General features: G+C 52.9%; 2 protein-coding genes across 3 annotated transcripts; both read left to right on the top strand.

Moving 5' to 3' along the window:
- Nucleotides 1-1906: 1906 nt before the first annotated feature.
- Nucleotides 1907-3500, top strand: CLDND2 (claudin domain containing 2). Its single transcript, XM_015441685.4, has 4 exons — nt 1907-2216; nt 2585-2725; nt 3021-3140; nt 3382-3500. Exons 1-4 carry the CDS (start codon nt 2048-2050, stop codon nt 3453-3455), a joined length of 504 nt encoding a protein of 167 aa, XP_015297171.1. The 5' UTR covers nt 1907-2047; the 3' UTR covers nt 3456-3500.
- A 754-nt stretch (nt 3501-4254) lies between these two features.
- On the top strand, nt 4255-22585 carry ETFB (electron transfer flavoprotein subunit beta). 2 transcript variants are annotated; one of them, XM_015440929.4, is made up of 6 exons: nt 4255-4372; nt 14265-14423; nt 14685-14843; nt 17748-17810; nt 21064-21222; nt 22375-22585. In XM_015440929.4, exons 1-6 carry the CDS (start codon nt 4316-4318, stop codon nt 22543-22545), a joined length of 768 nt encoding a protein of 255 aa, XP_015296415.2. In that variant the 5' UTR covers nt 4255-4315; the 3' UTR covers nt 22546-22585. The 2 variants fall into 2 exon arrangements, with proteins under 2 accessions (XP_015296415.2, XP_073880511.1); XM_074024410.1 differs by lacking the exon at nt 14685-14843.
- Nucleotides 22586-24219: the final 1634 nt, after the last annotated feature.

Here is a 24219-nt window from a genome sequence, read left to right as displayed (position 1 = left end):
GACAGTGCCCAAGGGTCTGGCTCGATGAACTGGATGGGATGGCAAGGCCATCCCTAATATGGTGGAAGACACTAAGCTCAGATGGAATATGGTTGACGATTAAGGCCCTGAGGGGCAGCCACGAGCAGGTGAGAACTTGAGTCAGGCTCAGGGGAGAGACCTTGGGTTGGAGATCGAGTTTTGGATGGAGCATTAAGGAGCACTCAAACTTTGGCAGTGAGGAGGCTTGCTGGCAAGGGAGTGCAGGGTGGAGCTTCAAGGGATACCCAGATTTACAAGTGAAGGGGAGAAGGCAGAGGAGCAGAAGTCTGCAGTTAAATAGCTGGGGACCTGGAGAGCTTCTGCGGTGCCTAGAATGTCAAGGGAAGAGAAGTTTCTTGTTTTTTTTGAGACGGAGTCTAGTTCTATCACCCAGGCTGGAGTGCAATGGTGTGATCTCAGCTCACTGCAACCTCCGCCCCCTGGGTTCAAGCAGTTCTCCTCCCTAAGCCTCCCAAGTAGCTGGGATTACAGGTGTGCACCACCACACCTGGCTAATTTTGTTGTCTTGTTTTTTGTTTTTTTTTTTTTTTGGAGATGGAGTCTTGCTATGTGGCCCAGGCTACAATGCAATGGCGTGATCTCAGCTAACTGAAACCTCCATCTCCTGGGTTCAAGTGATTCTCCTGCCTTGCATCCCAAGTAGCTGGGATTATAGGTACCCACCATCACTCCCAGCTAGCCTGGCTAATTTTTGTGTTTTTAGTAGAGACAGGGTTTTGCCACATTGGTCAGGCTTGTCTCAAACTCCTGACTTCAGGTGATCTGCCCGCCTCGGCCTCCTAAAGTGCTGGGAATACAGGCGTGAGCCACTGCGCGCCTGGCCAAGGGAAGAGAAGTTTCTAAGAAAGGGCTGGGAGTGGTGGCTCACACCCATAATGTCAGTGTTATGGGAGGCCAAGGTAGGATTGCTTGAGCCCAGGAGTTTGAGACCATCTTGGGCAACACAGTGAGACCCCATCTCTAAAAAAAATCTTAAGAAAATTAGCCAGGTGTGGTGGCACATGCCTATAGTTCCAGCTACTTGGGAGGCTGAGGCAGGAGGTTTCCTTGAGCCCGGGAGTTCAAGGCTGCAGTGAGCTGTGATGGCACCACTGCACTCCAGCCTGGAAGAGAGAGATGGCTCACACCTATAATCCCAGCACTTTGGGAGGCTGAGGCAGGCAGATCACGGGGTCAGGAGGCCGAGACCAGCCTGGCCAATATGGTGAAACCCCGTCTCTATTAAAGATACAAAAATTAGCCAGACGTGGTGGTGTGTGCCTGTAGTCCCAGCTACTTGGGAGGCTAAGGCAGAATTGCTTGAACCCAGGAGGTGGAGGTTGCAGTGAGCCGAGATCGCGCCACTGCACTCCAGCCTTTGCAACAGAGCAAGACTCCATCTCAAATAATAATAATGATAAAAGAAGGACTTGGCCTACCATGTAATGGCCCCCAAAGCTGCTGTCTGAATCTAAGCTGTCACTAAGTTGCAAGCTGCTGGGGTGTATGTGTATGGTTGTGGGGGGAGTGAATATCCCTTTAAACAGCCACTGGGGAGGGGGTTCTGGAACCCCCGGCCTCACAGAGACCCAGCCTCCCTCCCCCCATCTCTCTGGGCTCTGTGTCTAAGGAGCCCTGGGGCGCTGGGTGTGAGTCACTTAGGTGGGCGTGTGTGGACGGGTGTCTGGGGAGGGCACTGAACAGGCTGAAGGGGCATTCCACTGTGGGGAGACATCTCTGGGAAGACAGGTTCTTCACAGCAAAGCCTGTGGTGAAGGTCTCAGAGGCCTCTCAGGGGAAGTCTCAGGGTCCCCAGGAAGGGGAACGAGGTCTGGAGGGAGGAGGTTGTGGGTCCTCAGGCATGCTTGTTGAGGGAGGGGGTCTTCAGGTTCCCAGAAGCAGGGATCTCAGGCAGGAGTACTAGGGGAGGAGTGTGGAGGAAGCGGCCTCCTAAGCTGGGGGCCTCGGGGTAGGAAGGGCCTGGGCCCATCCTGCCCTTGTGGCCCCCGGCTGCAGCCTCAGTGGCATGGGGGTGAAGCGGAGCCTCCAGAGAGGGGGCATTCTGCTCAGCCTCGTGGCCAACGTCCTCATGGTGCTCTCCACGGCCACCAACTACTGGACCCGCCAACAAGAGGGCCACAGTGGCCTGTGGCAGGAATGCAACCACGGCATCTGCTCCAACATCCCCTGCCAGAGTGAGGCTCCGCCCGCCCAGATGGCAGAGGGCACTTCAGACTCCCAGGGCTCGGGACACACTGCTGGGCCCATGGCGAGACGCCCACCCCTTCCACCCCGGGCTCAGTTGCACCTGTCCCTCCTCGGCCGAAGCCGCCACGAACCCCGCCCCTCGACTTGTGGGCTTGTCCCTGACCCCCTCCCCGTCCCGGTCGCGGCAGTAACCGCAGGTCCTGACGTGACCTCCAAGTCTCCGTCCAAACGCCTGACTCCGGGTCGGGGGAACTCGGCTCCTGCTCACACACCGGGTTGGGGGGAGGAGACAGAAGAGCCGAACCCGTAGCGGCTGGGGCGGCGCCCGCGGGGCTGATGCGCCCGCTCTCCCCAGCCACGCTGGCCGTGACTGCGGCGTGCATGGTGCTGGCGGTGGGTGTCGGCGTGGTGGGCATGGTGATGGGACTGCGGATTCGGTGCCACGAGGGCGAGTCGCTGCGAGGCCAGACCACGAGCGCCTTCCTCTTCCTTGGCGGTGAGACTGCAGCGGCAGGCGGGGCGGGCCTGGGGTGATGGAGGGGCCTGGTCACTAGGGGCGGGGCTTGAGGTACTCGTGTTGGATCCGAGGGGCGGGGCTGGAAGATGCCGAGAGAGGTGGGCGGGGCTCGAGTCAGAGTTCAGAGCGGGAGGCGCCGGAAGGGGCCTGGGCCAGAGGCGGGCCGAGAGCCGATAGGCGTCGTCTGATGGAAGGGGGCGGGTCTGTAGGGGCGTGGCCTGGGTGCAGCCCCACCAGGCCCAGCTAGCTCATCCTGCGGCTGGTCGGGGCCCAGGACTGCTGCTGCTGACCGCCTTGATAGGCTACACGGTGAAGAACGCGTGGAAGAACAACGTCTTCTTCTCTTGGTCCTATTTTTCTGGGTGGCTGGCCTTACCCTTCTCAATTCTCGCGGGTAACCTGCACAGCGGGAAGAGGGTGGAGGAGACTGCCCAGAAGACCCTCACCCCAGAGGCTTCCCAGCTGCCCTTCCAGTAAACCCCGGGGACCTCTCAGGGACTCCCCAACACACTAACGACTCCCGCAGACCCGGCAGAGACCCCCTTGGAGCCCCAAATCCCAGTTCCCGGGGCCCGCCAGCCCATCCGCCCCAGGGCCCACCTTCCTTTTCCCGCCCCGCGTCCCCTTCCCCCCAGGCTTCTGCTTTCTGCTGGCAGATATGATCATGCAGAGCACCGACGCCATCAGTGGATTCCCCGTGTGTCTGTGACTGCAGCCTGCCTGGGGCAGAATAAAGGAACGGCTTTTTTTTTAGCGCTGCGGCTCCGCGTGCTTTTCTGGGGGTCGTGGGGACGCAGGCACGGGGTTGCATAGAGACTCAGGGAGGACATAAGGACACGAACCTATAGGGAACGTGGAGACGGGGAGACACAGATATAGAGACACAAGTCTCCACGGATTGGGATGGGAACAGGGACATGTGGGAGGGGCGGGGCCAGGATGGGACGTGGGCTTTTGGAGAGGGTGTGGAGGGGCTGTGGGGACGACATGGAGGTGAAGTAGAGACGTGGACAGGGGAGGATATGGATATGGAAAGGACAGGGAACACGGGGATGGAGAGAGACCGACACGCGAGGATTCAGAGGCCTGGGAATACGAGTACCACGACTTGGAAAGGCCGGAAAGAAGTGGGGGATCTGGAGAGGGAGAGGAGATCCGGGGATACCGGGAAGCGTTTATAGGACCGGGAGGATCTGGGAAGCGTTTATAGGACTAGGAGGATCTGGGAAGCGTTTATAGGACCAGGAGGATCTATAAACTCCGGGCGCGCTTCCCTCCAGTGCACGACCTTTCCCCTAGTTCTCTGCCCTGCCCCCTCGGCCAGGCCTTTCCTTCCCTCTCGGGGTCCGGCTGGCTCCCCAAGATCCGCTTCCCATTGGTTTGCGTTGCTTGCCACACCTCCCTTCCCTCCGGCCTCTCGATTGGTCCTCTGTCGGGGAGGCGGGCTCTGCAGTGGTTGACTGGCTGACCGTGCTGCGCGCAGGCGCAGAGAGGGGCGGGGTGGGGTCGGGTGTCTGGAAGAAGCTACTGAGGGTGCAGGCTGACCCTGTAGGTGGCTGCGGCGGGAAGATGGCGGAGCTGCGCGCGCTCGTAGCTGTCAAGAGGGTCATCGACTACGCCGTGAAGGTGACCGGGCCCCCCTCTCCCACGTCCCTGAGTCCCGCAGCCATGTGCTTCCGGGGCCAGGAGCGCACACTGGGTGGGGGTCTTCTTGTTACCCCCGACCTCTGCCGCTCTAACCCCTATACGTCAAAGTCACACCTGACGGCAAAAATCAAAAGAGTGAAGTTCTAACATCCGATCCCTCCGGGGTCACGGCCATGTTCTCTTTTCCCTCGTTCTGGATTCACTCTCTTGATAACTGTTCAGAGTGAGTTGCTTTCTCCATTTCTTACCCACTGGAAGAAGTCATGGTCCCTGTTTAACGCACGGAGAAACTGAGGCACAGAGAGGTCACCCAGCTAGAGAAGGGCAGAGCCGAGAGTTCTATCCAGGTTCCTCTGACTGGTTTCACCCACTGGGCTGCATTGCTTACCTTTGTACTATTACCCGAAATGTGCTATAGGGAGTCAGACAGGGCCCTGTGCGGCCCCAGAAGCTGCTTGCCACCCTCCATAGCCACAGGGTGAGCCAGGAGGCTCTAGCTAGGGAGAGAGAAGTGTGTTTGCTAGAGGTGAAAGTTCAAGGAGCCAACCTGACTGAGCTGGGGATAGCTCACATTCTCCATGAAAGAGGTGGGGGAGGGCACTCTGAGCGCCTGGCTTGTCCCCAGAGGGAGGCTGGTGTGGACAGAGGTGAATCAGACACGGTCTCTCAGGCCCGTTTCTCTCAATGCTTGGCCTGAACTGGACTGAAGATGGTGACTGTCCATCCACATCTGTCCTTCCCATCAGCCTGGGGACTTACCTCTGTGTCCCCAGCATTACCTAGCATGGGGCCTGGCACCCTGGAGGCCTCAGGGTGGGCGAAACCAGGGTCACAAAGTTGACACTGATACTGCCCCTGCCTGCTTAGGGAGCGGGCTAGGGAAGAGGGTACAGGAGCCAGACTTGAGCATGAAAGCGTCAGTGATCATAGCAGCCAGCATTTAGTGGGTGTTTACGTGCCAGGCATCCTTCCAAGTCCTTTGTAGAGATTAAGCTATTCAGTCCTTTCAGTACCCTTTGTATTATTTATTATTTATTTTTATTTTTTGAGATGGAGTTTTGCTCATTTTGTCCAGGCTGGAGTGCAATGGTGCAATCTTGGCTCACTGCAACCTCCGCCTCCCGGGTTGAAGTGATTCTCCTACCTCAGCCTCCCAAGTAGCTGGGATTACAGGCATGCACAACCACACCCGGCTAATTTTTTATATTTTTAGTAGAGATGGAGTTTCACCATGTTGGTCAGGCTGGTCTCAAACTCCAGACCTCAGGTGATCCACCCGCCTCGGCCTCCCAAAGTGCTGGGATTATAGGCGTGAGCCACCGTGCCGGCCGACCCTTTGTACTATTAATTCCATTGGATAGATGAGGAAACTGAGGCCTGTCAGATTTCCCAGCCAGTAAGTGGCAGAGTTACAATCAAAACCCTGGGCAAGTCTGGCTCTAGACTCTGCTCTCCCGTCTCCCTCAGTGCCCCCTGTCCTAATGATGCCTCTGACAGCACATGACAGGGATGTCGCCTCCAGCCCGTTTGAGACACATTCCTCTTGAGGTCCTGGGTCCCAACACTTGGTTTCCTCCCTGCTCTGACTGTCCATTACTGTCACATCTTTGAACTCCTACAGTCCCCTGGGCATCCTCTATCCCAGCCCTGGCCTTCCCTGCCTGGCATGTCTGGGTTTGGATCTGTCTCCCCCATGGTGCAGGCCCACGTTTGACTCAGCTCTGGTCCCAGCGTCACTCAGCACAGAGCCTGGCACCTGGATGTCTCTGGTGTGCTCAGGGAGAGAACAGAGGGGAAGCGTGAAGGCAGTGTTGGATCAGCTCCTGTCCTTTCCAGAGGGTGCTGCCTTCCCCTCCCACAGTGCCCCAGGGCTCCCTGCATTACATCCTGTCTCACTGGATGTGTCTGTTGATGTCCTTTTCAGAACAAACGAGTGATTCAGACCCTGCCAGCTTCCTAAGCACCAGATTAGACCTGGGCAGTGTCCCACCCCCTTTCCCTTCTCCTCCCAAAGCTGTCAGTTCTCCACCCCCGCCCCACCCTTCCTGCCCTATTGTCTCTTGGTCCCATTGTCTCACCTGGACCCTCACCCCCGTCCTCCCTCGCTCCCAGTCTCTCCCCGTCAGAGCCCACCTGTACCCATTCTTAGGGGCCTTTCTGCACCCAGAGCTGACCCTGCTCTCCCCTGCTCCCAGCCTGCCTGTGGCTCTCCAGCACCCTCAGGACAGGGTCACAGCCCCTCTGCCTGGCATTTGGGATGCTTTGTGGTCCAGCCTCCTCTTCATGGTCTGCTTCAGCTGTCCACTTCCCTCCTTGGACCCTCCCTTACCCTTTGTGCTTCCACCACTGTGACCTACTCTTCCTGTCCTGACAGGCCAGGCCGCGGCTCGCCCGTTCCATGCCTTCTTCCAGCACCACCCTCCTACGTCTGCTTTCTATCCTTTGTCCTGCCCAACTCCCACTCATGGATTATATCAAAATCTAATGATTCTCAGCCAGGTGCAATGGCTCACACCTCTAATCCCTGCACTTTGCGAGGCCGAGGCGAGTGGATCAGCTGAGGTCAGGAGTTTGAGACCAGCCAGGCCAACATGGTGAAACCCCATCTCTACCAAAAATAAGAAAATTAGCCAGGCGTGGTGGTACGTGTCTGTAATCTCAAACAAACAAATAATAAAACCAATTTAGTGATTCTCTCTGGCATCGCCTCCTCCAGGAAGCCCCTGACCCTACACCCTCAGGCTGCCTTGATATATCCCTGGGGGCTTCTGCAGTCCCTAGGTTTCCTTCCATCAGCCCTCGCCAGACTGGATTGGGATCCTCTGTTGACCCCATGTTCGCCACTGCCCTACTCTGTCATCCCCAGGTTGGTAGCTCCCTGCAGAGAGGGCCATGTCTGATCCACCTCTGTTCCCAGAATCATACACTCACTCCCTGACCTCTTTCAACTCCCTGTGCAAACATCACCTTCTCTGGGAGGACTTCCCTGTTTGCCTCCTTAAAATCACAGGCCCTGGAGTCCCTGTGTTTTGCTGTGTTTTCCCCTATACTTTGCAACTAGGAAGGGAGAGGAAAGTGTGTTTGCTAGAGATGAAAGTTCAAGGAGCCAACCTAACTGAGTGGAGGGAGTGGCTCACATTCTCCATGAAAGAGGCGGGAGCAGGGGGCACCCTCTGAGAGCCCAGCTTGTCCCCAGAGGGAAGCTGGTGTGGACACTTTGTAATCCACAGTGTCATTTACTTATTGATTGCTCTGGTGTCTGTCGCCGCTTCTGGAATTTGCGCCCCAGGTGTGGGGAAGACAGTTGGATGTGGTCACTGCTTCCTGAGACTGGGTGCACTGCTAGAATAGTTCAGACCTCAGACTCCGAGCCCAGCGCCTGCATCCACTTCCTGCTGTGTGACCTTGAGGAAATTGCCTCACCACTCTGAGCCTCGTTTTTCTACTTTGTACAATGGGGATAATGGTAATATACTTTATTGAGTTGTGATGAAAATTAAATAAGCCCTTGGAGTTTCTTTCTCTGTTTGTTTGAGATGGAGTTTCGCTCTGTCACCCAGGCTGGAGTGCAGTGGCACAATCTCGGCTCACTGCAGCCTCCGCCTCCCGGGTTCAAGTGATTCTCCTGCCTCAGCCTCCTGAGTAGTAGGGATTACAGGTGCGGGCCACTACACCCGGCTAATTTTTGTATTTTAAGTAGAGACAGGGTTTCATGATGTTGGTCAGGCTGATCTTGAACTCCTGACGTCAGTTCAGGGCAGATCAGGTGATCTGCCCATCCCGGCCTCCCAAAGTGCGGGGATTACAGGCTGGAGCCACCGCGTCCGGTCTAAATAAGTCCTTGGAACAGTGCCTGGCACACAGTGTTTTGTTTTACTTTTTGAGATGGAGTCTATCTCTGTTGTCCAGGCTGGAGTGCAGTGGCATGATCTCAGCTCACTGGAACCTCCATCTCCCAGGTTCAAGCAATTCTGCCTCAGCCTCTGAGTAGCTGGGATTACATGTGTGAGCCACCGCACCTGGCTAATTTTTGTATTTTTAGTAGAGTCAAGGTTTTGCTATGTTGGCCAGGCTGGTCTAGACCTCCTGACCTCAGGTAATCTGCCTGCCTCAGCCTCCCAAAGCACTGGAATTACAGGTGTGAGCCACTGTGACCAGCTGCAATAAGTGTTTTTATTGGCAGTAGTAGTAATGGAAGTTTAGTCATTCATTTATTCAAAACATAACAAATGCTCTGTTCAGAGTGTATTTGTGTGTGTGTGTGAGTGTGTATGTGTGTCCGGCTGCGTGCATGTTTCCGGGTATGTGTGTGTATCCAGCATCCTAATAAGTATTTGGCAACTCAGTAACACCCTGTCCTATCCAGGGGCACATTTTCCAGTAAACTGATGAATCTTAACCTTCAGGGCCTCTTTCAAGACCCCAGGAGAAAGGCTGGGCACGGTGGCTCATGCCTGTAAACTCACACTTGGGAGGCTGAGGCGGGCGGATCACGAAGTCAGGAGTTTGAGACCATCCTGGCCAACATAGTGAAACCCCGTCTCTACTAAAAATACAAAAATTAGCTGGGTGTGGTGACGCGTGCCTATAGTCCCAGCTACTCAGGAGGCTGAGGCAGAAGAATTGCTTGAACCAGGGAGGCGGAGATTGCAGTGAGCCGAGATTGTGCCACTGCACTCCAGCCTGGTTGACAAAGGGAGACTCTGTCTCAAAAAAAAAAAAAAAAAAAAAGACCCCAGGAGAGGCTGGGGCAATTTTGTATTTATTATCTGGGATTCATTTTCTTTTTTTTTTTTTTTTTTTGAGACAGAGTCTCGCTCTCACTCTGTCTCCCAGGCTGGAGTGCAGTGGTGCAATCTCAGATCACTGCAACCTCTGCCTCCCGGGTTCAAGGGATTCTCCTGCCTCAGCCTCCCAAGTAGCTGTGACTACAGGCGTCCGCCACCACGCCTGGCTAATTTTTGTATATTTAGTAGAGACGGGGTTTCACAATATTGGCCAGACTGGTCTCAAACTCCTGAACTTATGATCTGCCCGCCTCGGCCTCCCAAAGTGCTGAGATTACAGGTGTGAGCCACCATGATTACAGGTGTGAGCCACCATGCCCAGCTTTTTTTTTTTTTTTTTTTTGAGACAAGGTCTAGCTCTGTCACCCAGGCTGGAGTGGTGCAATACAGCTTACTGCAGCCTCGACCCTCCTGGGTTCAAGCCATCCTCCCACCTCAGCCTCCTGAGTAGCTGGGACTACAGGTACACGCCACCATGCCCTGCTAATTTTGTTTTTCAGTAGAGATGGAGTCTCTCTATGTTGCCCAGGCTGGTCTTGAAATCCTGGGCTCCCGTGATCCTCTTTCCTCAGTCTCCTAAGGTGCTAGGATTACAAGCATGAACCATCATTATTTAAAAAACAAACAAACAAGCTATCATTTTTCAGCCCTACCATTGTTTCCTGACTTATGTAATTTAATTAAACTGTTTTTCAAGCTTGAAATCAACTCAAGCTTAATTGAGAAGATGAGCTAGTTCATTTCCTCGGGGGGGGGGTGTGTGTGTGCGTGCGTGCACGTGTGTGTATGTGTGTGTGTGTGCGTGCGTGCACGTGTGTGTGTATGTGTGTGTGTGTGTATCTGGAAAGTTCTTACCCTTTCTCCTCAGGAGTCAGGAGCCTGGGAATGAGGAGGTTGGGGCTGGGAGCTCTGCCAGAGCAAGAGCAAGATGGGGCTTGAGGCCCTTCTGAAGCCTCCCTGACACACAGCAAAAAGCTTGGGGCCTCTTACTGCTGGGTGGGTGAGGTTCTTTTCCTACGTTGTATTTTATTTATTTATTTATTTATTTATTTATTTATTTAGAAAAAAGGGGCCAGGCACTGTGGCTCACACCTGTAATCCCAGCACTTGGGAGGCTGAGGCAGGCGGATCACTTTAGGCTAGGAGTTCGAGACCAACCTGGGAAACATGGATAAACCCTTTCTTTACAAAAAGTAAAAAAAAAAAAAAAAATTAGCCCGGCATGGTGGTGCCCACCTGTGGTCCCAGCTACTGGGGAGGCTGAAGTGGGAGGATTGCCTGAGCCTGGGAGGCGGAGGTTGCAGTGAGCCAAGGTGGCACCACTGCACTCCAGCCTGGGCAACAAGAGAGACGAAAATAACAGTTCTTTATCTTTCCTCTCCTCCTCTAGCTCCTCCTCCTCTTTCTCCTTTTTCTTTTTTTTTTTTCCTTTTCTTTTTTCTTTTTTTTTTTGAGATGAGGTCTTGCTCTGTCACCCAGGCTAGAGTGTAGTGGCATGATCACGGCTCACTGCACCCTTGATCTCCTGGGCTCAGGTGATCCTCCCGCCTCAGCCTCCTGAGTAGCTGGGACTACAGGTGTGTGCCACCACACCTGGCTGCTTTTTGTTGTTGTTGTTTGTTTGTTTGTTTTGAGATGGAGTCTTGCTCTGTTGCCCAGGCTGGAGTGCTGTGGCGTAATCTTGGCTCATTACAACCTCCACCTCCTGGGTTGCAATTCTCCCTGCCCCAGCCTCCTGAGTAGCTGCAATTCCAGGCGTGCACTACCATGCCTGGCTAATTTTTTATTTTATATTTATTTTTAGTAGAGATGGGGTTTTGCCACGTTGGCCAGGCTGATCTCGAACTCCTGACCTCAGGTGATCCACCCACCTTGGCCTCCCAAAGTGCTGGGATTACAGGCATGAGCCACCACGCCCAGCTGTTTTTGTTTTTTTTGTTGTTGTTGTTTGTAGAACCTGTTGCTCAGGCTAGTATCCAACTCTTGGGCACAAAGGATCCTCCCACCTTGGCCTCCCAAAGTTCTAGGATTATAGACATCAGCCACTGTGCCAGGTCTCCATCCTCCATCTTTTAATGTTACCCTCTCCATGAGGCACAGCCAGAGTGGGAAACCCCTTATGGGTCCCACCTTCTCATCTCGGATTCTGTCCTGCCTGTGGGAGGAACAGTTACACCCACAGCCTCAGAGAAAAAGGGACAGGGAAATAGCAAGAGCGTCCCAGTGTCCTCACCGGGCCCAGCTGCCACCCGAGATCTGCTCTGGCTAAGCCCTGGGTGGCGGCCACATGGGAGAAGAGAAAGAGGGCAGGCCCCAGGCCGAATGGGCAGCTCCCTACAGCTCCTTAGCAAGGCTTCTCTGGATGTCCCTGGAGGCTTTTAAACATTTGTGCCCCAAACCAAACTCACCATCTTCCCAGCTCAGGCTGATGTACAGACTGGAAGCCCTTCTTTGGTGTCATCTTCCCATCGCGCACCATGGCCTGTCAGTTGCACCTCCAGAGACCTCTTGCATCTGTCTCTGTTGTCACAGCTGTCTGACCCAGTGTCACCTCTCACTTTGGTGACAAATAGCCACCTAGCTGTCTCGTCACTGCCTCTCATCTTTTTCCAGTTTTCTCCACCCACCAAGAATCCAGAATGACTTTATAAAAACTCAGGTTGGGCCGGGTGCGGTGACTCACGCCTGTAATCCCCTGCCTTTGGGAGGCTGAGGTGGGTGGATCACTGGAGGTCGGGAGTTTGAGACCAGCCTGACCAACATAGTGAAACCCTATCTCTATTAAAAATACAAGAAATTAGCCGGGCGTGGTGGTGGGCGCCTGTAATCCCAGCTACTCCGGAGGCTGAGGCAGGAGCATGGCTTGAACTGGGGAGGCGGAGGTTGCAGTGAGCCAAGATCACGCCATTGCACTCTAGCCTGGATGACAGAGCAAGACTCCATCTCAAAAAAAAAAAAAAGAGGATTGTGGTAGGCCAAGAAATAGCCCTCTAAAACAGCCAGGTTTCAATCCCTGGTACCTGAGAAGGGAAAATCACTTAGAAACAGGGTCTTTGCAGGCTGGCCGCGGTGGCAGGCTGCCTTTGGGAGGCCGAGGAGGGCAGATCACCTGAGGTCAGGAGTTTGAGACCTGGCCAACATGGTGAAACCCTGTCTCTACTAAAAATACAAAAATTAGCCGGGTGTGATGACGCATGCTTATAATCCCAGCTACTTGGGAGGCTGAGGCATGCGAATTGCTTGAACCCGGGAGGCAGAGGTTGCAGTGAGCCGAGATTTCACTGCTGTACTCCAGCCTGGGTGACAGAGCGAGAGCCCATCTGGAAGAAAAACATAGAAACAGGGTCTTTGCAGATGTGATTAAATTAAGCATCTTGAGATGGGGGCATTACCCTGGATTATTTAGGTGGGCCCTAAATGCCATCTCAAGAGTCCTCATAAGAGAGAGACAGAGGGAGACTAGACACACAGAGAGAGGAGAAGGCCACATGAAGACAGAGCTGAGGATGCTGGCACTGAAGATCAAGCGATGCAGCCACAAGCCAGAGGGTGTCAGAGCAGAAGCTGGAGGAGGCAAGAAACGTGCTCCCCACAGGGCCTGCACACCCCTTGGTCTCACCCTGGTGAAACTGACTTTGGACTTCTGGCCTCCAGAGCTGTAAGATTCTAAGCCACCAAGTATGTGGTGATTTGTTATGGCAGCCGAGAGAAACTAATAGGAAGGTGGTTAGTGGTTCACGCTACACCCTGGTCCACACCGGAAGCCTCTCTCCCTGGCACTTGATGGTGCCCCCAGGATCCAGCTTAGTGCCAGGCACACAGTAGGGCCCAGGAGAGACAAAAACGATGTGCAGAAGCAAATGGGTGGGGTTTGCCACCCACCTCCCTTAACTCCCTTGTCTGTTTAGCAAAGAGGTCTTTGGTGCTGGTGTTTTCCAAATCAGGTTGTGACCATGTGTGATCATGACATCCAGGCAAAGGGCTGGCATTTTTCTGAAAAAGGGTAGAAAATGTCAGGGTATGGTGTGTGTGTAGCCAGGGTAAGTATTGGTCACTGACCCTTACACTGCAGTGGCATCTGTGAAACAGGTCCGGGTCACCGGTCACATTGTCTAAGGTGTTATCCGAGCTCGTTTCACAACCAAGAGAATTAAAGAGCATAGACCACCCAAAGGGTGAGGTTAGAGCGAAAGTTTAATAAGCAAAAGCAGAAAGCTCTCTGCAGAGGAGAGGGGAGCCCAAGCGTGTTGCCATTTTTACAGTTGATTCCAAAAGCTTTTATAAGAAACTCCTCTCATCTCTGTAGCTGTTTGAGTATCTTATCTGTAAAGCTATCTGCATAACTCTCCGTTATCTGTATAGTTGTAGGTATGTCCTTTTGCAAGCACAAAGCTCTGCTTCTCTTGTTTGTGTAACCCTGGGTTTGTTTTAGGTAAGCTCCGCCCCTCCCTGTGCAAGTTCCCACAGAGACCACAAGGTACATGCCTGAAAAGGGGAGGGAACTTTTCCTGGGAGCCTGTCAATCACACAGAGAACAAAAGGCTTCTGTGCTGGACCTGCCTGCTTGTCTGTGCACGTGCAGCCTGACGTTTTCCTCAGGCTGCTCTATTGTTTCCGGTAGCTGTGATTTTTCAGGCAGGCTGCTTCTCTGAGGACCAGCCTTAACTGTCTACCTAACTGATTTTTCCTTTTCTTCTCTTTTGTATTTTTGTGTCAGTGTGTTATGTATTTATATACACTTGGAGATATGGTAAAATGCACCTCTCACTGTGGGTTCCCATAAATTCTGTAAATTTGAGAAACACTCTTTCGGGCCTGAGAGGAGCAGTGACACAGTAGGGATGATCAAGTCAGATGTCCCTGGTACCCAGGAATGGCTGGATGAGAGAAGGAGACAGGGTGACCTGCCCCTGCCTACAAGCTCTAACCCAGCTCTGTCCCTGAAGCTGTGTGACCCCAGACAAGGCCCTGCCCCTTTCCAGGCTGTTGTTGTCCTCATCCAGCCTGGGACAGGGTTGGTGCTGAGGCCCCCACCTTCTTGCCTGTTTCCTCCTGACCCCGCCCCCTCCCCTCCTGCTGAGCAGATCCGAGTGAAACCTGACAAGACCGGTGTGGTCACAGATGGCGTGAAGCACTCCATGAACCCCTTCTGTGAGATCGCAGTGGAGGAGGCTGTGCGGCTCAAGGAGAAGAAGCTGGTGAAGGAGGTCATCGCCGTCAGCTGTGGGCCTGCACAGTGCCAGGTGCTCAGGGTCTTGGGGAGGGGCTAGACTTCTGGGTCTGAGGGAGGAGGGGCTGGGACCTGGACTCTGGGTCTGAGGGAGGAGGAGGCTGGAAGCCTGGACCCCTGGATCTGAGGGAGGATGGGCTGATAGCCTGGTTTCCTGGGTCTGAGGAAGGAGGGGATGGGGGCCTGGACTCCTGGGTCTGAGGGAGGAGGGGCTGGGGCCAGACTCCTGGGTTGCCCTGAGGATAGCCAAGTCAAGCCCCTCTGTCCTCGGCAGGAGACCATTCGTACTGCCCTGGCTATGGGTGCAGACCGAGGTATCCACGTGGAGGTGCCCCCAGCAGAAGCAGAACGCTTGGGTCCCCTGCAGGTGGCTCGGGTCCTGGCCAAGCTGGCAGAGAAGGAGAAGGTGGACCTGGTGCTGCTGGGCAAGCAGGTAACCGTGGTCAGCCCTCCCTGTGCCCCCTTGCTCATCCCTGCTTGGGAGGAAGGTGGTGGAGATGTGAGGTGAGACAGCAGGTGGCCAGGCCCAGGGCATTCAGCCACTCCAGGCTGAGCAGCTTGGGACTTTGCTGACCCTCCTGACAGAGAGTTTGAGCAGGGAGGACAGAGTCCCTCTGGGTGTTAGAAAGATCCTCTTGGGCCAGGCACGGTGGCTCACGCCTGTAATCGCAGCACTTTGGGAGGCTGAGGCGGGCGGATCACTTGAGGTCGGGAGTCTGAGATTAGCATGGCCAACACGGTGAAACCCCATCTCTTCTAAAAATAAAAAAATTAGCCGGGTGTGGGGGCGTGCACCTGTAATCCCAGCTACCTGGGAGGCTGAAGCGTGAGAATCACTTGAACTTGGGAGGTGGAGGTTGCAGTGAGCCAAGATCGCACCACTGCACTCCAGGCACCACTGCACTCCTGCCTGGGAGCAGAGCGAGACTCTGTCTCAAAAAGAAAAAAAAAAAAAAAAGAAAGGAAAAAAAAAGAAGAAAGATCCTTTTGGTTGAGTTTAGAGGCTGGGAGGCTGAGGTGATGGTCACGTGGGGAGAATGAGGCCTCGGCCAAAGGTGTCGGGACAGAGCAGAGACATGATGTGGCAGGAGAGACTGGGCTTAGCATGGGGAGGGAGGGCAGGGAGGAGGCAAGGACAGTGCCTGGGTCTGCCTTGGTAACACAGGTGGGAAACCCAGGAAGAACAGGAGGTTAGAGGAGGATCCTACATGGGGAGTGTGAGGAGCCCAGGAGACATTGATGCAGATTCAGGAGACAGTCCTGGGCTTGAAACAGAGACTTGAGAATTTTGGAGGGCACTGCAGGTGGCTCGGGTCCTGGCTAAGCTGGCAGAGCAGGAGAAGGTGGACCTGGTGCTGCTGGGCAAGCAGGTAGCTGTGGTCCACTCTCCCTGTGCCCCCTTGTTCATCCCTGCTCGGGAGGAGGGTGGTGGAGATGTGGGGTGAGACAGCAGGTGGCCAGGGAGCTATGGGAGGTCTATGAGCAGAAGAGGGGTGGGATCAGCACTAGGTGCGGAAAAAGCCTCCCTGGGCTTCGAGAATGGACTGGAAGGGGAGATTGGAGGCCAGGAGTTAGGGAAGGAGGTTAGGGCTGGGTGAGGACCCGACCAGAACCTTCCCTGCCACACTGGTGCTCCCCACTGAGACAGGTACATGGGGCTCATCTGTTTCCCCAGGAGACCCTGGGGCACCACCTCTCCTCAGGGGTAGCTCATCTGATTTGAGGACAAACCTCATGGCCTCAACCAGGGGAAGGACAGAATAGGGACGTCAGAAGAACCACAGGCAGATGGGAGTGAGAAGAGGCAGGGAATTAGGGATGGAGGCTGAGAAGGAAGACCAAAGATGGCAAGGTATGTCAAGCAGGGCACGGAGACAGCAGAGCACAGCAGGCTCAGGTAGAGCTGGGGCCCCTGGAGAGAGATGGAGATCCCAGGGCCAGGTCAGTTCTGGGACAAAGAGGAGGCTGGTGGGTCCAGATAGGTCATCGGGTGTCCTGCCCAGCCCTGAGAAAGTCCGAAGAAAACAAAGAGAGATTACCAACAGCAGGGGCATCAGAGTACAGATCAACCAACTGTGGCAGAAGGGCCTACCTGGAGAACGGGCCAAAAAGGCAGGGCCTGCGTGGGGCTGCAGAGGCCGAGGTGTTGGAAGCGTGGCTTTAGCAGTCCCCTGCATTTGCTGGTGGTTCTCAGACTCCGATGTCCTACCTGTCCTGGGCCAGGGACAGTTCCTGGGGCCAGGACCTCCAGCTGGGGAAATGCCGGATGAACTGGTCAGGATGCTGTTTGTTCTAGGAAACAGATTCACAACTCAAACTGGCTTAAGCCAGAAAGTGAATTTATTGGCTCATGTAAATCAGGGGCTTCAGGCACAGCTTGATCCAGGGTCACACATGAGCTGTAGGCTCCCCTCTACCTTGGCTTCACTGTCTGCATCTCCAAGCTCAGATCCCACCGGCCCAGTGACCCCAGCAGAAAGAAAGGAGCCTCTTTCCCAAGGGCTCCAGCAAACTCCCAGGGCTTACTCTTCTCTGGTGCAGCTTGAGTCATGTGCCCCTCCCTGAACCAATCACTGGGGTTGGGGCTAGAATGTCCTCGCTGGCCCAGATCCTCTTCATGCAGCTGCCCAGGGGCCACATAGGGCGGGATTCCTGAGAGGCTTTATTCAGAGGGCAGAGACTTGGCGACAGGAATGCCAGGTGGCCCCATATGTCCCTGGACAAGTGGCTGCTTATCTCTAGGCCCAAGTGAGGGGATCGTTCTAGACCAAAAATCAGTGAACTATGGTCCATAGCGACCTCTGATTTGTAAATAAAGCTATATTGGAACATCACCACATACGTTCATGTACATATTATTTATGGCTGCCTGTGCACTACAACAGCAGAGCTGAGTCACTGTGACAGAGACTGTATGACCTGCAAAGCCTAAAATATTTACTACATTTTGCCAACCCGGCTGGGTACGGTGGCTCATGCCTGTTATCCCAACACTTTGGGGGGATCATCTGAGGTCAGGAGTTCAGGACCAGCCTGGCCAACATGTTGAAATCTCGTTTCTACTAAAAATACAAAAATTAGCTGGGCGTGGTGGTGGGCGCCTATAATCCCAGCTACTCAGAAGGCTAAGGCAGGAGAATTGCTTGAACCCGAGAGGCGGAGGTTGCAGTGAGCCAAGATGGCACCACTGCACTCCAGCCTGGGTGACAGAGCAAGACTCCATCTCAAAAAGAAAAAAAAGAAAGAAAAAGTTTGCCAAGCCCTGTTCTAGACAGAGGCCCGGATGGTCCACGAGCTCCATTGATTGTCATACAGTTTCCTCTCTCTCCCCATTCAGGCCATCGATGATGACTGTAACCAGACAGGGCAGATGACAGCTGGATTTCTCGACTGGCCACAGGTGAGGCTGGAGTGGGGAGCACCTGCTGAGGGCCAGGCCCTCATCCCTCAAACTTCATTTCTGCCTCAGGGCCTTTGCATTCGCTGTTCTCTCCTCCTGGAACACTGCTCCCTCAGATGGCCTCAGGGCTTTCTTGTTCCCCTCCTTGAGATCTCTGCTGAGGTATCACCTCTTCAAAGGGGACTTTCTTGCCATCCTACGTGAAATACTCATGCCCACCCCCTCAACTCCAGGTTCCTCAATCCCCATCTATGCCAGTCCGATATAAATGCAGGCTGGGGCCAGGCATGGTGACTCAACGCCTGTAATCCCAGCACTTTGAGAGGCCGAGGCAGGCGGATCACTTGAGGTCAGGAAGAGTTTGAGACCAGCATGGTCAACATGTTGAAACCCCATCTCTACTAAAAATTTAAAAATTAGCTGGGTGTGGTGGCATGTGCCTGTAGTCCCAGCTACTCAGGGGGCTGAAGGAGGAGAACTGCTTGAACTCGGGAGGCAGAGGTTGCAGGGAGGCAAGATCGCACCCCACTGCACTCCAGCCTGGCAACAGAGGGAGGCTCCGACTCAAAAAAAAAAAAAAAATGCAGGCTGGGCACAGTGGCTCACACCTATAGTCCTAGCACTTTGGGAGGCCGAGGTGGGAGGATTACTTGAACCCAGGTGTTCGAGACCAGCCTTGGCAACACAGTGGGACCCCATCTCTACCAAGAAAGAAAAGTTAGCTGGGTGTGGTGGCACATGCCTGTAGTCCCAGCCACTCAGGAGGCCGAGGTGGGAGGATCCCTTGAGCCCAGGAGGTCAAGACTGCAGTAAGTTGGGATCATGCCACTGCACTCCAGCCTGGGTGGAAGAGGGAAACCCTGTCTCAAAAAAAAAAAAGAAAGAAAGGCTCATAGACAAATTTAAAAATTTTCACAGCTACATAAAAAAGTAAAAAGAAACAGATAAAATTATATTTTATTTCACCTCATTATATCTAAAATATTATCATTTTAACATGTAATCAACATAGAAAATATTGAGATACATATGCTTTACTAGCAGTGGGGTTATGTCCTGATAAAGCCATCATAAATTGAAAATATTATAACTCAAATAATGCATTTAATATACTTAATCTACCAAATATCATAGCCTACCTTAAACATGTCACAACACTTACATTAGCCTACAGTGGGGTAAAATAATCTAACATAAAGCCTATTTTATAATAAAGTGCTAAATATCCCATGTAATTTATCAAACACTATACTGGAACTAAAAAAAGAGAATGGTTGTATGGGGTACTGGCAGTGTGGTTTCCACTGAATGCTTACCACTGTCACACCTTCAGAAAACTGAAAAATCTTAATTCAAACCATCATAAGCCAGGGACCATCTGTATTTTACATTTTTTGGATTTTCTTTGTACTAAATCTTCAAAATTCAGCATGTATTTTATATTTACAGCACATCTCAATTCAGGTGCTAAATTTCTATGAGAAACACGTTCCTAAAGATGACAGTTGAAGTAGATTTACACACCCAAGTTGTTCAAAACAAAGTTTTCCAGTAACTGCATTTCCAGTAGCTGCATTAGGTATCTGTGTTTTTTGTTTTGTTTTGTTTTGTTTTTTTAAAAAACAGCCTTATTGAGTTATTGATCTACAGTAAACTGCACATATCTTAAGTTGCACAATTTGTGAAGTTTGCTTTTCTTAAACACTTTTATTTAGATAGAGATGGGGGTCTCACTATGTTGCCCAAGCTGGTCTTGAACTCCTGGGCTCAAGCAATCTGCTCACCTCAGCCCTCCAAAATTTGATAAGTTTTGATATATGTTACATCCATGAAATCATCACCACAATCATGGTAATGTATCTTGAATTCTCAGTATTTATTTATTTTTATTTTTTTGAGGTGGAATCTTGTTCTGTCCCCAGGCTGGAGTGCAGTGGCGCGATCTCGGCTCACTGTAGCCTCCGCCTCCTGAATTTAAGTGATTTTCCTGCCTCAGCCTCGCAAGTAGATCGAATTACAAGCATGCATCACCATGCCTGGATAATTTTTGTATTTTCAGTAGTGACAGGGTTTCACCGTGATGGCCAGGCTGGTCTCGAACTCCTCAAGCGATCCACTCGCCTTGGCCCCTCAAAGCTCTGGAATTACGGGCATAAGCCACTGCGCCTGGCCAAATTATCAGTGTTTAAATTTAAATAAAATTTAAAAATTCATTCCTCAGCTGCACTGGCCACATTTCAAGTGCTGGGCAGCCACACGCGGCCCGTGGCTACTGGATGGGACAGCACATTCAAAACCATGATCCTGTTTTATCTTCAAAGCATTTATCACTATCTGACCAGCTTCTCCAACATTGCACCCTTCTTGCTCTCATATCATGTGTCTTATTTTCTTCTTATTCCTTCTGATCTGAAATGATCTCATTTGTGTGTGTGTGTGTTTCCCTGGTGACTGGTTGTCTTCCCTGGCAGAATATGAGCCCACCCCAGCTGGTGCTTCACTGGTCGTGTTCACAGTGTATCTCCAGGGACAGGTTCATAAGGGCACTAGGAGGAAGTTCTGAACGAAGGGATGTGATGTTCACACTAAGACCTGAAAGATGTTAGTAAGTGGACAGGGAGAAAGGTCGTTAGACAAAGAGGAGTGTAGGTGGCATCAGTTACCGGGGAGGAAATGTTGATTCAGGACTGAGAGGCAAAGGGACCTGGCCAGAGGATGGGGTCCCAGAAGGTGGTTTAAGGACCGGTGTGGACACACACAGTTCTGTTGTCGGCCCAGTGGAGGGGCCTCACGGGGGGCTGTTGGGAGTCAGATTGTCAGCTTTTGGATTTACCAGCTGTGGGTGGCAGTGGGCACGTAACTCAGCATCTCGCTGCCTCAGTTTTCCTCATCTGTAAAGTGGGGATAATAACATTTACCTCATAAAGTTCCTACGAGGATTCGATGATTGACCCATCAGTTGCTTAGCACAGGGCCCAGCACTCAGTACGTGTTCACTGTCAGGAAGGCAGGGAGGCCTCACTGGCAGCATCAGGACGTAGGACATCAGTACATACACCGTGGCTCTCAGGAAAAGGAAAGATACGCTCTCCCAGGTGTACAGGATCGATTCTAAACCTCATGGGACCCTGCATTGTTCGCTCCCTCCTTCATTCACTTGTCCGTGCATGTACTCAGTAGTGTCATAAGCGGACTGCTCGGATCGGACCTGAATTAGCCTCACCCACTCTCCTCCTACACTGTCCCTCCCCAGGGCACATTCGCCTCCCAGGTGACGCTGGAAGGGGACAAGTTGAAAGTGGAGCGGGAGATCGACGGGGGCCTGGAGACCCTGCGCCTGAAGCTGCCAGCTGTGGTGACAGCTGACCTGAGGCTCAACGAGCCCCGTTATGCCACGCTGCCCAACATCATGGTGAGCCCCTGGCCAGCGGGCACTGAGGGCCTGGGATTGGCAAGCACATTGCCAGCCCAGTGCCCCCTGGTGGTCGCGTCGGGGGAGGGAAGGATCCAAGGGAGGTCTCGTATGCAGGAAGCCGCCACCTGGAGTTTGGCTGATAGAGAGGGTTTGCTGGGTCATCTCTGCCAATGCTGAGAGTTCACGGGGGCTGCTTTGGCTAGCAGGGAGGGCTTGCTGGTATCTAGGCCAGTAGGAAGGCTTCGCTGGGTAGCAGACATTGTTCCCTTTGTCATTCCAGCCAGTGGAACAAGTTCACTGGGTCATCTTGGTTCATTAGGGAGGGTCCCCTTGGTAATTTTTGCCAGTGCGAAGTTATCGTGTAGATCATCTTGGCTAACTAGGAAGGGTGCATGGGGTCTCTTGGCTAACAGGTAGAGTTCACTAATCATCATGGCCAGTAGGAGAGGTTCGCTGGGTCAACTTGGCCAATATTAACAGTTTAGTGAGTCATCTCAGACAATGGAGAATATTCAGTGGGTCATTTCAACCAACAGGGAGAGTTCAATGGATCATCTCAGCCAATGGGGAAGGTTCAGTGAGTCATTTCAGCCATTACAGAGTGTTCATTACATCATCTCAGCCTATAGGGAGGGTTCGGTGCATCGTCTCAGCCTATAGGGAGGGCTCGGGGCATCATCTCAGCCTATAGGGAGGGCTCAGGGCATCGTCTCAGCCTATAGGGAGGGCTCAGGGCATCATCTCAGCCTATAGGGAGGGCTCAGCGCATCGTCTCAGCCTATAGGGAGGGCTCAGGGTATCATCTCAGCCTATTGGGAGCCTTCAGCATGTCATCTCAACCAAAAGTCCAGAGTCATTACTACCAAAAGGATGGGTTTGCCAGTCTGTTGCAGCCCGTGAAGGGCTTCCTGAATTGGTTACCTAAAGGAGAACTGCTGCAATAGTTGGGCCTCCCAGGGCCTCCAAGCCAGCAGGAGTTTTCCATACCAGGTGTGGCCCCGTGAGAAGTTTTGTGTGTCCTGGCCAGTCGGTGGGTCCAGAGGGTTCAGCCCATGGGACTGGTCTGCAGGCATGGCACCCATGGGAAGGAGGTGGCAGGAGGGTGGCAGGGGTTCCACAGCCCTGTGAACAGTGGCTTCCCATGTGCAGAAAGCCAAGAAGAAGAAGATCGAGGTGATCAAGCCTGGGGATCTGGGCGTGGACCTGACCTCCAAGCTTTCTGTGATCAGCGTGGAGGACCCGCCCCAGCGCACGGCTGGCGTCAAGGTGGAAACCACTGAGGACCTAGTGGCCAAGCTGAAGGAGATCGGGCGGATTTGAGCCCCTCCCAGAGATGGCAATAAAACTGACTCTCAACGTCTATCTCTGTTAACTCATTTCCTAGAGACCCATTATTTGGTTCATTCAACATTTACTTGAGTCTTTTGTGTGCCAGGCCCCGTGGATCCAGTCCCTGCCCACGAGGAGCCTCTGTGTTGATGCAGGGGACAATGAGGACAAAGGCAGCTGTAATTCGGGGTGAAGTATGCTAGAGGTGGAGGCACACTGGGCCCCTGGGAACCCAACTGGGGGACCTGACCTGGCCCAGCCCGTGGGGTCAGAGATTTCCCAGGGAGATGACTTCCACGTTGAGTGTTGGAACACAAGTATCAGTGAGGTGGGTGAGAAGGGCTTTTATCCACAATGTTTGCAGAACACTCAGGACACTCATTCTCTCTTGTGTCCCCAGTCTCAGCAGGGACACAGGAGAGAATGAGGCCAGAAGCTGTGGTTCTGGTGTGAGACAGAGACAAGCCACAGAGAATCGAAACTTAGTGTGGCGATGAACAGCCTGGGTCTAGAGTCAGATTAATTTTTTTTCAATTATATTTTTTTGAGACAGAGTCTTGCTCTGTTGCCCAGGCTTGCGCCATCACACCTGGCTAATTTTTGTATTTTTAGTAGAGACGGGGTTTCACCATGTTGTCTAGACTGGTCTTGAACTCCTGACCTCAAGTGATCCGCCCATCTCAGCCTCCCAAAGTGCTGTGATTACAAGCGTGAGCCACAGCGCCTGGCCTAATTTTTTGTTAAAAAAATTGTGTTCCATTCCTCTGGCCTTCTGACAGCATGTGATTTCATATGCTCACTCTCACCTTTGCCAGCTAGATCTTGGGTGAGTTCCTTCCTGTTTTTGAGTTTCAGTTGCCTCTTCTGCAGATCAAAATAGTAACGGCATCATGTAGGAGTTAAGGGCATGGGTTCTGGGTCCCAGGGCCCTGGGTCAAATCCCACTGGACCCATTCCTGGCTCTAGGAGGACCTCAGATAGGCAACTACTCCCTGAGCCTCAGTTTCTTTCTCTATCAGGTGGAATTAGTGATACCTATATTCTGGTTGTCTGTTCTGGCATAACAAACCACCCCAAAACTTGGTGGCTTAAAACAACACTTGTTTATTATGCTCTTAAGTCTGGAATCTGGGCAGGGCTCAGCAGGGACAGCTTGTCTCTCCTCGGTGCAGGATCAGTTCAGGTGCCTCAAATGGGGCCAGGGGGTTGACTTCCAAGAGGGCTTACCCACATGGCCAGCAAGCTGGCTGGGGCTGCTGACCAGGGGCCATGATTCCCCTCCATGGGACTGCTGAGTTTCCTCCCAGTGTGGCGGCTGGGTTCCATGAGGGAGTGTCCTATGATACAGAAAGTGGCATATGCCGACCTAGATGCAGACCCTGGCACAGGGTCACTTCCACGTCTTGGTCCAGCAGTCACAAAGCCTACTGAGATCCAAGGAGTGGGGAGATAGACCCCACATCTTAACAGGAGGATCCTCAAATTTGCAGCCCTCTTTAAGCTACATAATCTACTCCATGGAGTTTTGAAAGGTTAATTTATGTAGCACCCCCATAACCACACCTGCTATGCAAAAAATGCTAGACATATATTATTACCAGTGTCAGTCCGGGCACGGTGGCTCACGCCTGTAATCTCAGTACTTTGGGAAGCCAAGGTGGGTGG

The sequence above is a fragment of the Macaca fascicularis genome, chromosome 19 (genome assembly GCF_037993035.2).
Source record: "Macaca fascicularis isolate 582-1 chromosome 19, T2T-MFA8v1.1".
Taxonomy (NCBI): domain Eukaryota; kingdom Metazoa; phylum Chordata; class Mammalia; order Primates; family Cercopithecidae; genus Macaca; species Macaca fascicularis.
Note: the sequence above shows the minus strand (reverse complement) of the source record. Positions and strands in the feature narration are given on the sequence as shown.